This window comes from Notamacropus eugenii, chromosome 4 (assembly GCF_028372415.1).
Source record: "Notamacropus eugenii isolate mMacEug1 chromosome 4, mMacEug1.pri_v2, whole genome shotgun sequence".
Classification (NCBI taxonomy): domain Eukaryota; kingdom Metazoa; phylum Chordata; class Mammalia; order Diprotodontia; family Macropodidae; genus Notamacropus; species Notamacropus eugenii.
Genome location: NC_092875.1, coordinates 104,816,599 through 104,830,696, shown reverse-complemented (window position 1 = coordinate 104,830,696; position 14,098 = coordinate 104,816,599). Strand labels below are relative to the sequence as shown.

At 37.0% G+C, this 14,098-nt stretch overlaps 1 protein-coding gene across 1 annotated transcript in view; it reads right to left on the bottom strand.

The window, feature by feature from the left end:
- Positions 1–14,098, bottom strand: part of ZFAT (zinc finger and AT-hook domain containing) — a 291,294-nt gene that overhangs the window by 105,139 nt on the left and 172,057 nt on the right. Inside the window, 1 exon segment of the mRNA XM_072603001.1 lies at positions 2,033–2,121. Coding sequence (XP_072459102.1) covers positions 2,033–2,121 — 89 coding nt within the window.

Here is a 14,098-nt window from a genome sequence, read left to right as displayed (position 1 = left end):
ACTTTAACCTTCTTAGTGTCATGGCCTCCTGACAGTCTGGGAAAGCCTATGGACCCCTTTCTCAAATAATGATTTTAAATGGATAAAATAAACACATAGTATTGCAAAAAAATTTTCTATAAGGAGTTAGAGTTATCAAAATATTAACCCCAGATTCAAAATCCATGCCATGACAGAAACATAAAGATATATCTGAAGCACTGTCAAGGAAAACAGAAGAATCCTAATGGCACTTTTCTTACAACTGTTTAGAAAACATCATTCTTCCCTCATCTTACAAATGCACTAAGAGAGAAGTCAGGGATTGGGAAGGGCAGTTCAGAACATTAGCTATAATGGATGCTGCAGGGAGTGAGGACTGGAGTTCCACTCCCTGCTCCTTCCCTCTTTCTCTTCCCCCTGCTTTCCCCCTCCATATCTACAGCAGTCTCTCTCTCCACAACCCTTTCTCACTCTCTCCTTTCCTCTTCCCTTCTCCTTCTTTCTCTCATTCACTTTTTTCTGCCCCATCTCTGACCACAATATAATTTCTTCCTCTTTCACAGAACTGATTTTCTAAGTCAGTCTAAGATTAAGGTCTATGCATTTGGAAAAAAAAAAAGGGATAAAGAAAAGAGCTGAAAAAAATTAAAAATATAGTCATAAATATGGCTGATGAGCAAGATTCCCTTTCTTCTTTTTAATTATTTCCCATTTTCCCACTATATTGCTTGTCTGTTCATATTTATTTGCTTGTTGTCTCCCCCATTAGACTGTGAGATCCTTGAGGGCAGGGACTGCCCTGGCCTCTTTTTGTATGCCCAGTACCTAGCACAGTGTATGGAGTCTACGTAATAAGTGCTTAATAAATATTTACTGACTGATAAGTGAGGTCCACTTTTCATAAACAGCATTATCCCATGAATAGGCTGCCCTAGTGCTAGGCATTTCCAAACATGTAGCTAGGCAGATACTCGTATTACAGACACAGTCCTTTGCCAATCTAACACTCCAAGACTTTCCAGCTAGGTAGAATATTCCAGAACCGAAGCTTCACTAACAGAGTTTTTCAGAACCCGGCGCCACTTCCACACCACATAAGGCACTGAGTGGAGAAATGTTACCGATGTGGGAAGATTTATACATTTTATGGACTAAATATGCAAAAAATACCAATACATTTAAGAATTCTCAAAACAGCCATGTATTGCAATAGATTATATGCCTCTCGTTCAAGCTTACAAAGCACATATATAGATACTGTCTATAGATGTGTGTATGCATGCATATGCACACACAAATACACATTTCCAAATATAAAATATATGTATACAGGTTAGCTCTCTAAAATAAATTATATAGATGCAGCGAAAGAACTTAGAAGAGCAATGGGTGTGATCCTTCCTGACACAATAAGACACAATACGGAGGTCTTCCCCATGAGATTAATGACCACTATTTAAGGATCAGAATAAGGCTAAATGATTAATGCAGGATTAATACTTCCTTCTGCTTACAGCTATCCTTTGGTAGTCTAGCACCGTTTACAACCCTGCCTCTTACCCTCATGCCTGATATCCATTATCATCAACAACAGTTTGTCTGAAATACCCATTTGTACACGGCACAGGGCCAGCTGCTGTACTGTATAAATTCATTAGACACAATCCTTAACTACTAAGATGTTTAACAGTTTAAAACAATCAATAACAAGGCAGGCATTGAGAGTACGTAACAAATAAATCAGTTGGATAAATATAAGTAGCTACATTAAATGACAGAATCTATTACTGCTGTTGGGGTTTTTTAACAGTACAGATTTTTCTTTTCAAACCATATTGAAAAGATTACATGTTTGGAATGAACGAACAGGTTAAAGAGAGATATGCCTTCAATTCCAAGTGCTGCTGTTATGATGGATGAAACCTGGCTTTGTTGTACAGATAAGTAAATGAAAAGAAGTATCTGTACCCAAATTTGAAAATTTCCCTTTGTGAAAAGTGAACCCCAATTCCATCCTAGGGATTCCTTCTGATTTGCTGCGTCTTCTCACCTTGAAGGAGGCATGCTGTTCCATGTGGCGTAGGAGCTGTGGCTTCTGAGCAGCTGTGTAGTCACACACCGTACACTTAAACTGTTTCCCTGAAATGACAGTATTAGACTAAGTGAGACAGAGCTTAGCCCCAGCTTGTAACATCAGCAGTGCCGAGCACAAAGCTACCCTGCTCAACAGAAGGAGAAGTTGTTTCAGCCTCAGCGGGTTCTAGTGGCATAAACAGGATTAAGGAACCCTACAAGCACTGACAGGAGGGGACCTTAGAGATCATCTACAATACTGTAAACTGAACAAGCCCTGAGGAAGGTGATACCCTACATGTAGGTATACTGCATACTACAGTTTACAAAGCACTTTCCCAAACACTGTCTTGAAAATGGTCTAGGATTGTCATCTTATTTTAGGTAAACAGGCTCAGACAGTTAAGTGAATTACCCAACAGCAAATATCTGTGCCCAGTCTGGGATAAAGCATTCCGAACTCGTATTGGTTTGATCAGCCACAGTCAGACACACTGAAACTTTATGGTGAGTTTATCACGATGATGTCATTTTGGTCCTCTTCAAGAACGAAGGACAACAACCAACCAACCATAGCTAATAAGTGGCAGTCCTTCTCTCCTTAGACATCCCAGCATAGTCTCTCTTTCCATTCGATAAAGTCCCAAGAAATTTCATTCCTGGGTACGTACAGGTGAAATGAGGCGAAAAGAAAACAAAGTCATCCACTATGTCAAATACACAAGTTGTGAAATTAACGTTAACAACATTAGTGATGTTGCTCATGACAGCATGATTAATATATTAGATATGCATCATTCTTTGCTACAGAAGAGTCTGGACAAGGTCTCAGTGTCACAACTGTTTTGCAGCAGTTCAGCTAAGTGCACATTTGCCCAGAAGAGAATGAAAAAAAGTTTGGCAAAGCTACTTCCACGATAACAACTGGCTCCCTTAAGTGAGGGAACAGCTCAGGACATGAGCATCAGAAGCAATTCTCATCCCACCTCACCTGCTTCTTGAGAGAGGAAGAACTAAGTAGAAGTGTAAAACTCTGAAATTCTCAATTGTCCTAAGGGGGTGACAACAAGAGACACACTTGGGTGACCTTGGTCAACCTCTTGTCTCAATTCCTTCTCTGTAAAAGGAGGAGATTTGATTACAACAAAAGTCTACTGTAGCTCTAACATTCCATGCTCTAACATCGTCTGCATACAATGTATATTGGATTGGACTGGATTGGATTTTGCTAGTCCTGTGCTAAGCACTGAGAATATAAATAAGAGACAGTTTTTGTCCTCAAGGGAGCTCACACTCTAATGAGGGAAAACAACACTCACATGAAAGCTGAAAAGCACTAGGGTTTGGGGGAAGCTGCCCCCCCAAAATACAATTCCTTTGGCCACCCTCACCAATACTAACCACATCTTCTCATGCACCTGCCAGAGAAATGAGGAGTTATTTTCTTTGCCCCTTTCTGGTTATCCATCTACCATTTCACTGAGAAGCCACTCCTATTCAGAAGTTCAAATATACACACATATATATGCACACATATATATGTGCACACGTGTGTGTGTATGTGTGTTATTCTATCCAGATCCTAGTGACCATTATCTCATGATCCCTAGGTCATTCTTCATTTTTTCAGAGTTCAGGACTTGGCTCACAATTTTCCTCTCCACTCTAACCCCCAACCTTATACTTGGCAACTTCAATTTATGTGTTATAAACAACCATGTTGCTTAGATCATCCTCCTCCAACTCTTGTGATCTAAACCAGTGGTATCAAACTCAAATAGAAACAAATCATAAGGATCCCTATGGGTGCATATTGACTTAGAAAACCATATATTAATATTGTCTATATTCCATGGCATTTTACTTGTCCTGTTAAATATTTTCCAATTACATTTTAATCTGATTCAGGTTGTATTTAGGAGTATTGCAGCTGGCTGGCAGACCACATTTTTGACACCTTCAATCTGATCTTCACTGTGCCCCCAGTTACAAAGGTTCCATCATCACTCACCAATTTTATACCTCTACAATCAACTCCATATTCAGGAACTCCAAAATTCCTTTTTTTGATCATAATATTTTATCATTCTAGATTTCTCTTTGCCTTTGATCCCCTAATCCTGTGAAAATTCCCTACCCTGACAAACAATAACTTATGGTTCTTTCAAAGGCCATCACCACTGAATTGGTCACACTGCACTTTCCTCCCTATCTCAACCACTTGGCAAATCAATTCAACTCTATACTATCCTCTAGAATCAAATAAATCCCTTGTCCCCCTGCCCTACAGCTGAACACATCTTGCCAAATCCTAACCGTGGATTACTCCTAGCATCTGATTTTTTCACTCCAATTTATGAACCACTAAACAAAGCTGGAGAAGCAATGAAACAATGTTGATTAGTTACAAGAGAATAAACTCAACAGGGCACTCACTACAGCAAGCAATCTTCAAATACAATCCAAGTCAATTTTCTCTCTCCCTCAGCACAATGTCTATTCCAAACATTCTCAAGCCTCCACAGCACTGCCTCTCCCAACTCTCTCAGTCAAGGACCTTACTCATATTTCACTGAAAATACTGAGGCCATTCACCAACAGTTCCCTCTACTAAACTTCTTATTTCATATCATTCATTCCTCTTACCTCCTCCTTCACCCATTTCCTTGACAGCACAAATCCCTCAACATGCCCCCTTGGTCTCATCCCTTCCTGTCTCATCCAGGATACTGCTCATTCTGTCATTCCCACTCTCCCTTCAATCTTCAGTCTTTCTTGATGTATTGGTTTCTTTTCCTGCTGCTACAAATACACCTGTCTCCCCTATCCTTAAAAAACAAAACAAAATAAAACATAAACACCTCACTTAATCCAATCATCTCCTCCATCTACCATCTTATGTCTCTGCTATCCTCAGCTAAACTCCTTGAGAAATCTGCCCATGGTAGATGTCTCCATTCAATCACTTGCAGCTTTAGATCTATGAGCTACCAAAGTGAAGTCATACTAGAATGCTTCTTTGATCCACTAGGCTGACTAGGATAGACTGACTACAAATTCATATTATCTAATTTCACCTGATTCCTTACTCGTACATGACAATATTTTTACTCTTACCTGATTGATTTCCTACTGTGCTGTCCATAGGAGCTGCTCAGAACATTCTCGTCTGTACGCAAATCAAATACACCCTCTGTTCTCTCCTTCCTCTTGGCAAATGGCCTTGGCTTTTACTTTACTGAAGTAACTAGGAAAATGGGGAAATCTCCTCAATTCTATACCTCATACTTATTTGCTATTTTGTTTTTTTGTCTTTGGTTATCTATGCCTACCAAAGTGTCTGAAATATAGAAGGTGCTCAACAAATATTTATTCAGTTAGGTTATACAGTACTTACTAGAAAGTCTTGGGGATTTGAGTCCCCATTTTTGATGAGTAAAATTAAATCTGGCCCAGGAATGCACTGACTCCATTTGCCCAAAGTATTAACAGAACCTCATACAGAATATTCATAGTATCTCTCCCTTTACAATTACTATGCAAGGTGACAAATTCTAGTCTGACACTTGTCCAAGGACATAAACTAAATTTCAATGAGTACACCACAAAAAATGACACTTAGAAAGCATAACATTAAATTTTTAAAGAAAAAACTTACGCTTTATATTTTTGTGCAACTTCCTTCATCTACATAAATGCATAGTTTTCTTCGTATCTATGGTACCTCTTCACAAATTTAGCAAGTTTTTAACAGACAATAGCTAAGTGACTTCTGTGTTCTGAGAACTATGCTACGTGTTGGAGAAATGCAAAATTTATGTGAGACCCAGTCTCTGCCCTCACTGAGTTACATGTCTCTTGTCTTCATACCTATAGTGGCAATACCACTCAAAATTCAATAAGCATTTTTGTAAAGCAACTACTGTGTGCTGGGCACCGTGCTAGGCACTGATGACACAAAGAAAAAAAATAAACAACCCATGCCCTCAAGAAGCTTATTCATTTTGTTTAGATAAATAAATAAAGACTGTTCTTAGATAAGCTAATGAGAAGGTTGATATTTATAATGGTAACTTATATCAACTAATGAGTTCATGCTTACCACCTTCATAGAGAAAAGCAATCCTGGGAAAAGAGGTCAAAGAACATTTTCTCATTTATTATTATGTCATTCTGATGGAACAGCAAAAGAACAAGTGTCATAAAGTAGAGAAAACTAATTATCTCATTGAAGATCAAGAGTCCATCTTTATGAGTTTGCCAAGAGTTCTGACAAACTTTGTATGAAAAGGAGAATATAAAGATTTTTAATACTACATACTAGCAAAAAGTCATTTCTGCTTCACTCGAATCCCTGCAATAAAAATTACCAACACTTTTACAAAACCACTGACAGCTCCTATAAAAGAGAGTAAGGAAAGAGCCTGACAGAATATTTTTTGTTATCTAATTAAAACGATGAAAATTTGATTCAATACTAATCATACAAAGTAATAATTTGGAACTTCCACTTCGTTTTTAGTAATTTCCTCAGGGAAATAGATGATGTTGAATAACTTGGGCAGAGGTTAGAATGACACCAAATGGTGAGTAGCTGCAGAGGAAATGCTTAAATCTGCAAATAACAAACAAGGATACAAACAAGACAATAAGGAAGATACAAGAGGAAGAGAATGTGTAGCAGCACTTTTTCAATTTCTTGACTTGTTTTTATCATTTTGGTCTATTTCAGAGAGACACAGGGATGCAGATAATATTGGTATGCCTCAGTTTCATTTACTGTAAAAGATACAGTAATTAGAAATCCTCCAAACCCCAAGGTCCCAAAAGCTATACCAGTAAACTATAAATGTTGACTACTACCAAACTGAAAGACTTAAAGAACAGACCTGGAGTCCCATAATTTGTAGCTAAGAATGAAGAGGTACAACCACAGAAGGCTACCAATGGAGACTCTTTTGGCCAATTCTGACTGATGAAACAGACAAAAATGCAAAACAGCCTCAGTCATGTGTGGCTTGCTTCTATTTTTCACAGTCACCATGCATAAGCAGTAGTAGGAAGAGGAACAGAATGTGCTAGAAATCACTTGATCCTTGAACCATCTACAAACATTTCTGCCCAGTGACAAGGGAATTAAGACAACATTTGCAGAACTGAACTGGATACATCTATATAAACACTAATTCCATGAAGATGCAGCAGCATGGAAAGGAGGGTTCTGAGCTCCCCTTGAAGAGGTAAAGAAAGGAGTTGGCAGAATTGATATCATTGTACACTCAAAGCACATGAGAAATGATCAGTCTGACATATATTCATCACACTTTTCAGTGCTCAAAACAAGCATATGCAAGTAACCACCATATAGGTGATAACAACAAATACACTAACATTTTGCTTCAGAAGCAGAGAAATTCCATGATGACCTCAACAAGGTCTTTGATACTAAGTCAATGTATACTTTGCTACCTGGTGACTTTAATACAAAAAGTCATCCTAGAGGAGAAGAGGAAAAGGCTACTTTGAAGTGGATAGAATGCCATTCCTGGAATCAGGAAGAAGACCTAAGTTCAAACCTACCCTTAGAGACTTAACAACTGTGTTTAACACAGTGTCTGGCACATGGTAGTGCTTAATAAATGTTTATTGATTGATTGATTAACCCTGAACAAGTCACAACCACTGTTTGCTTCAGTCTCTTCATCTGTAAAATGGGGATAATAACAGCACCTCCCTCCCAGGATTGTTATGAGGATTAAATGAGATAACATTTATAAAGTGCCTGACCCATAGGAAGCACTACAAAATGTTGGCTATTATTATTATTGTTGTTGTTTTCATCATCATCATTAAACAGAAGGTTCTAAAGGCATGTTGATTACTCAGCTCCCATTGTCCTCATGGATATTATTAGCAAGAAAAAATAAAATAAAATTAAGGAGCTGAACAGAATGAGCTCCAAATCAAATCACAAAAATTAAAAAGGAAAATCTACTATAATAGACAAGAAACACCAGGGCAAGGAAATAGCAATCATTTCGGAATTGGCTGTCTAGTTAGCAATCACATTACTAACTAAGCAAAGTAAAAAATAAATTAGAAGAAATGATAACAGTGAGATGAAGACATTTAGTGGGCTAACTACATCTCTAAATCAATTTGTTTAATTAAGCTAGAGACTCAGGGGAAAAAATGAGATAAGAGATGAAAGTAAAGACACTGGCTCTGTCATCATTTCTTAGAGAAGTTTAGCCAAATTCAAAGCTAAACAGGAGTCCTAAATTTCCTAGAAATCACCTCAGTTATCATCTTGCCAAGCAGAGGGATATGAGAGCTAAGGGCAACATTGATTCAGTATACAAGATTATCTGCAAAATAGTATGGTTCAGGATAACTGAAGGCCATAGCAATATCGCTTCACAAAATAACAAAAAGCATTTTTATTAGAAAATACTTTCAGAGTCATGTAAGGCACCTCATCCTGAGAATACACATAGAAGAATCTAGGAGGACACTAAATATACATGAAATTTAACAGAAACAGTATTCTTTTTTAGAGATTTATTTTCATCAGCAATGATCATGGAACCATCCGTGGCATTTGGAGTCTAAGACGACCTCATCCTTTTGTCACATGGAAAGAAGACAAAGCTGGGGAGCGTGGCAGAACCTAAACAAATGCCAAGGAGAAATCTATGGTGCACAACTCAATTTTAAAGGTATTCAGGGATCAATTTTCAAGATATATCAAAGAACTTAATATGAACCAATGCTGAGTGAGGGGTGCAGAACCAGGAAAACATTGTACCCAGTTACAGTCACATTGTGCGGTGACTGACTTTGATAGACTTGGCTCTTCTCAGCAATGCAAGGTTCTAAGACAACTTCAAAAGGCTCATGATGGAAAATGTTATCCACATCCAAAGAATTATGGAGTCTGAATGCAGATCAAAGCATACTATCTGCTCTCTCTTTTTTGTTCTGTTTTGTTTCTTCTTTCTTGTGGTTCATTCCATTAGTTATGACTCTTCTTTGCAACATGACTAATGTGAAGATGTGTTTAATGTAGAGCCTATAACAGATTGAATGCCATCTCGGGAAGGAGAGGGGGAAGGAAAGGGGGAAAATTTGGAACTCAAAAGCCTGTGGAACTGAATGTTGTAAACTTAAAAAATAAATAAATTTTAAAAAATTAAAGATATGTCAAAGAAAAGAAGACTAGAAAACAATGGAAAAGCATGGGCAGCAAGCTCTTCATCTCACCTTGTCTTCCCTCCCCCAGAAAGGTGAGGAAGAAGACAGGAGCAAGAACCAACCCTTATTTCTTCATCGCTGTAAAATCTTTTAAGAGAATGGTTCAGGAATGTACTGGATATGTCCCTGATGTAAACAAGAAAAGAGAACAAGTAGGCTTTGCCAATGATTTTCTATGGCAAACCATATCTTTGAGATGGCCATACTGATGGAGAGAGTTAGAGAACAGAAGAATCTGTTATGTCTATTGTATATTGATTTAATAAAAGCCTTCGACTTGGTAGACCAAAATGCAGTTTTAGTCTCCGCTCAAAGATGTTTTACACATAAGTTTACTTAAGATTATGACAAACACACAAGTCATTGTTTTATATTTGTGAGTGTGTATATGTGCATTTTTATTTTGTAATATGATTCCTAGGGGAAGAGTACAGACTTAATAACCAAAACTAGGATTCTTTTAAAACTAAATTAAGTAATCTGCCAAAGTTTTTTTTTTAATAGACTAGCTATTTCCATAGCAAAATTTAAGCACTTGAGCCAACAATAATAATCATAATGATGTAATAATAGAAATAGTATACTAGCTTTGTAAAACTAATAAACAAAACAATCTTAACACATTTCTGACAAATGACTGGTAATTCTGTTCAATAATCCACTAAAGTGTTAAATCAAATGATGTGTAAAATAAGTAAATATATGCTTGTACAAGCTGTCCACTTGCACTTGAAAGATGTCTTGCACAATTCCAACAAAAGGAGGATTTTCTACTAGTGGTCAGGTTATCCAAACGTTCTTATTCACAGAAAATTGTATCATTTGCTTTGAGTTCTAGGACACTACGAACCCTCCACAGTAAAGTCCACAATAACACAAAGGATGTATTGGTCTGATTGTTCTAACCATTCATACAACTGATATGAAAATGTTTTACATAATTGCACACGTGTAACCTATATCTGACTGCTTGCTACCTCAAGGCCAAGGAATGGGGGAGGGAGGGACAGAATTTGAAACTCAAAACTTTAAATAAAAATGTTCGAAAATCAGGAAAAAATATTTATGACCTAGTCTTTGGCATTCAGCTTAATAGACCATCTATTGAATGAGTTGATATAGCATGTGCACATACATACAAAGGCTTAGAGTCCAGATGTATGAGATTTTAATCTAGAAGGGCCCTCAAAGACCTTCTAGTCCTAAATTACTACTTTAAAGATGAGGAAACTAAGCCTTAGAGACATTAAATGATTTTGGCCAAAGTGAGTTATTATCGTTGAGTTGTTTCTATGGTGTCCAACTCCTCATCAGGAAAAGATTCTGGAGTGCTTTACCATTTCATTCTCTAGCTCATTTTACAGATGTGGAAACTAAGGCAAACAGTGTTACATGACTTGACCAGAGACATAGCTAGTAAGTGTCTGAGGCAACATCTGAACTCAGGAAGATGAGTTTTCCTGACTCCAAGCCCAGCAGTTTATCCACTGAGCCACCTAGCTGTCCCTGATTAAAGTTAACCAGTCCGGTTGGTCAAAAATCAAAATGCACATCATATAAGCACAATTAGAAATAATTCAACTCTCCTTCCACAATACCATACTTTCCCTTTATACATGAATAAAAAAGGGAGTCAAAAATTGAGTAGCCAGAGGATAACAGAATTTTGGAAATATTACCCATATACTTTTGGAAATTACCCATGGTCTTCAATGATTCCAAGTTTATTATATCACAAAAGTCTGTGTATTTAACACCAGTATTCTCCCTGTGTTGCCATGTGGCTGGAAACACATGTGAAAGATGCAAAATGAGCAAGTTGGGCTAAACAGTCTCCTATTCACCTCAACACTGGTCCATGATCTAATTCTTCTGTGACCTGAGTCACAGAAAAAAACAAACTTTCTAGAATTGTGTAAAATAAAGGAATAAATGGATCCTGAACACAGACATAAGAGGCTTTCCCATAAGTATACTGAATAAATTTTAAAGCACAGATTTGAGGCATTTCTTTTGGCAACTCAGAAATCTTTTCCCTTCAAGTATAGTGCATGAGACAGCTGAGATTGCTGGATAAGTGACCTATGGGTAATTGCTCATATTTATATATCACTTTAAAGACTATAAAAGACTTTTACATATATTATCTTACTTGATCCTCAAAACAACCCTGTGAGGTAGTTGCTGCTATTATGCCCATTTTACAGGTAAGGACACTGAGACAGAGAGAAGTTAGGAGACTTGGCCAAGGTCATGCAGCTAGAAAATGTCTGAAGAAGTATTCACATTTGCATTTTCCTGATAAATGAAGTGTTACTAAAGTATATGCTGATTTTCCTTTTTACAGGAGAAAATAACTGGAGCTCTTTTCTTATGCTTTATTGGATGACATTTCATTCTACATTTAGCCATAGGATCTCTCATTATAAGAAAAGACAGAAAAAGGCACTTCCTCCACTCAAATTCAATTTCCATATTCAACTCTCCACTATCCTAATTAATGCCTGTTCCAGTGTGCTTGAAGACTGAATAATTCCTCTTTGTAAATTTTGCAAGAAAACTTCCCCTTGACTCAAGCATGTGGTGAGGGGAGTATGAAGGAACCAAAAGAACTAAAGGTACTGAACTTAAAAGAGCTTTTATTTTATGATTAGAGAATTCTTATTCTGATTACACAGTAAGGAGCCCTGATTCATTTAAGCCTGACTATTACACTATGACTTCTTATAACCATTGGAGATGGGGGGGAAACAGAACTCTGGAGCTCAAAACTATTTTTAGCCTTTTATTAAATGTCAGACAAAGCAAAAGTACTTTCTGGCTGATTACTTCAATATTTAAAGATCTGGGATCCCATGAATGGAAATCTTCCTTCCATCAATGCAGATCACGGTCCTCAGTTTCATGAGGAGCCATGACCAAAATAATTCACCACTTGAGGGCCACCATTGGTTATAAATGTCCCCCAAGGTCAGCAAGACTTTGCCAGGATCTCACCCAATGCCTTTCCATCTTGTAAGAGTCAGTCACTTCCAGGCCATGCTTCCTTTGCTATCTTTCCCTCCTTCAGATATCTTGTATGTTGTTCCCCAATGACCATATAATTGTATTGCCTCCAGCATATATCTTTTCTCTAGATACTTGATTCAGTCCTGCCACTTTTTCTGTACCTCAGGGACTATGATGTTTGGGTCCAAGTATGCTGGTTCCTCTATCCTTGATAGGAAGAAAAAAAAAGTTTGTTAAAATGGTTTTTTAAAATCTTTTCCCGCTTTTCTTCTGTTTGTAATCCTCCTTTCCTTTTCATCCCTGAATGCCCTTCCAGTGACTTTGTGGCATGACTTTGCTTGGGTGGATATTTTGTCAAGTTTTCTTTAGACAGATTTTATTCTCTACTGCTTCTCTCTGTTTTATGAGACAATACTGTTCACAATCTTCCACCATCCTTATCTGGAAGATTTCTGAGATGAATTTATATTTAACCCAATAAGTTCACTGGTTGCCATCTCTTTCCTTCTGAATAATAAATTAAATGTTTCCTGATCAAGGTGCTCTCTGGGCTCTTTTGGTTTTCTTGATGTGGCAATTACCTTGCACTGTTCAAATTTCAGGATAGAATTCTTATTCTGTGTCTTTGTCATTTCTATTTCTCATTTTTATTTTCACTACTTTGTTTAACTAATACAGGATTAAAGTTTCCCATAAAAGGAGAGTGGATTGAAGTCCAGACCTGGAAGTCAGGAAGGCTGAACCCAAATTTAGCCTCAGATATCTTCCTAGATGTATGGCCCTAGGGAAGCACACAAAATGCCTGCCTCAGTTTCCTCATTTGTAAAATGAGGATATTAATAGCACCCATCTCACAAAGTTGTTGTGAGGATTTGATGAGATAATAATTTTTAATCACTTTGCAAACCTTAAAGCACCATATAAATGCTGACTATTATTATTAAAGCAAAAGTCTGTATTTTCAACATTTACATTTTACTAGTTTTTCTATATGAATGAGATATAAAACATGACCACATTTGAGAATATAAAGATTTTACTGTAATCATTGTTTGTTAACTATGTATGTCTAAAAAAATTTTTTTTTGATTCAATAGAGCAAAAATACTGGCTTAAAGATTGGCTTGTAATAAGGTATCTGATATAATGAATTCTACATTATAAACTATATAAAACATATAACAAAATTATTTTAAGATTCCTTGAAAGATAACATATATATAACCTTGTTTGGTAACCCTGTGGTTATTAATATCAAATGAGGAATGAAACACTAACATATTCAAGGGATGTATGATTTCATCCATTTGCAAAGTTCCCTCTGTGAGCTGACTTAAGCCAGGACTAGTGTTCAAGTTGAGAATCAGAATGAAAAGAGACTATTTTAAATCTTCTAACAAATAACAAAAGGAAATTTACTTAATAATAGCATGGAAAAGATATTCAAGAAAGATACTGCACTGAGTAAGTCAAACGTAACTTCCCTGATATACTAGCCAACTGGTTTGCCAGTAAGGAGGATGAAGAGGACACTAGATCTGGCAAATACAAGATCATTGGTAATGCTGAAGAAGAGTGGTTTCAGTTAAATCAAGAGGTTGCAAGATAGATTCTAGAAAGTTTCCAGGAAAGTTGGTTGACCTCCTATAGCTGAAAGGGATACATTAATTATAAATGCAATTGAGACAATTTACATGGTGGTTTAAAAAAAAAAGATGCTTCCATATCTGCACAGGAGCACTGACTTGGTATCTTCATCAATACAGCCTTGTTTCCCCAA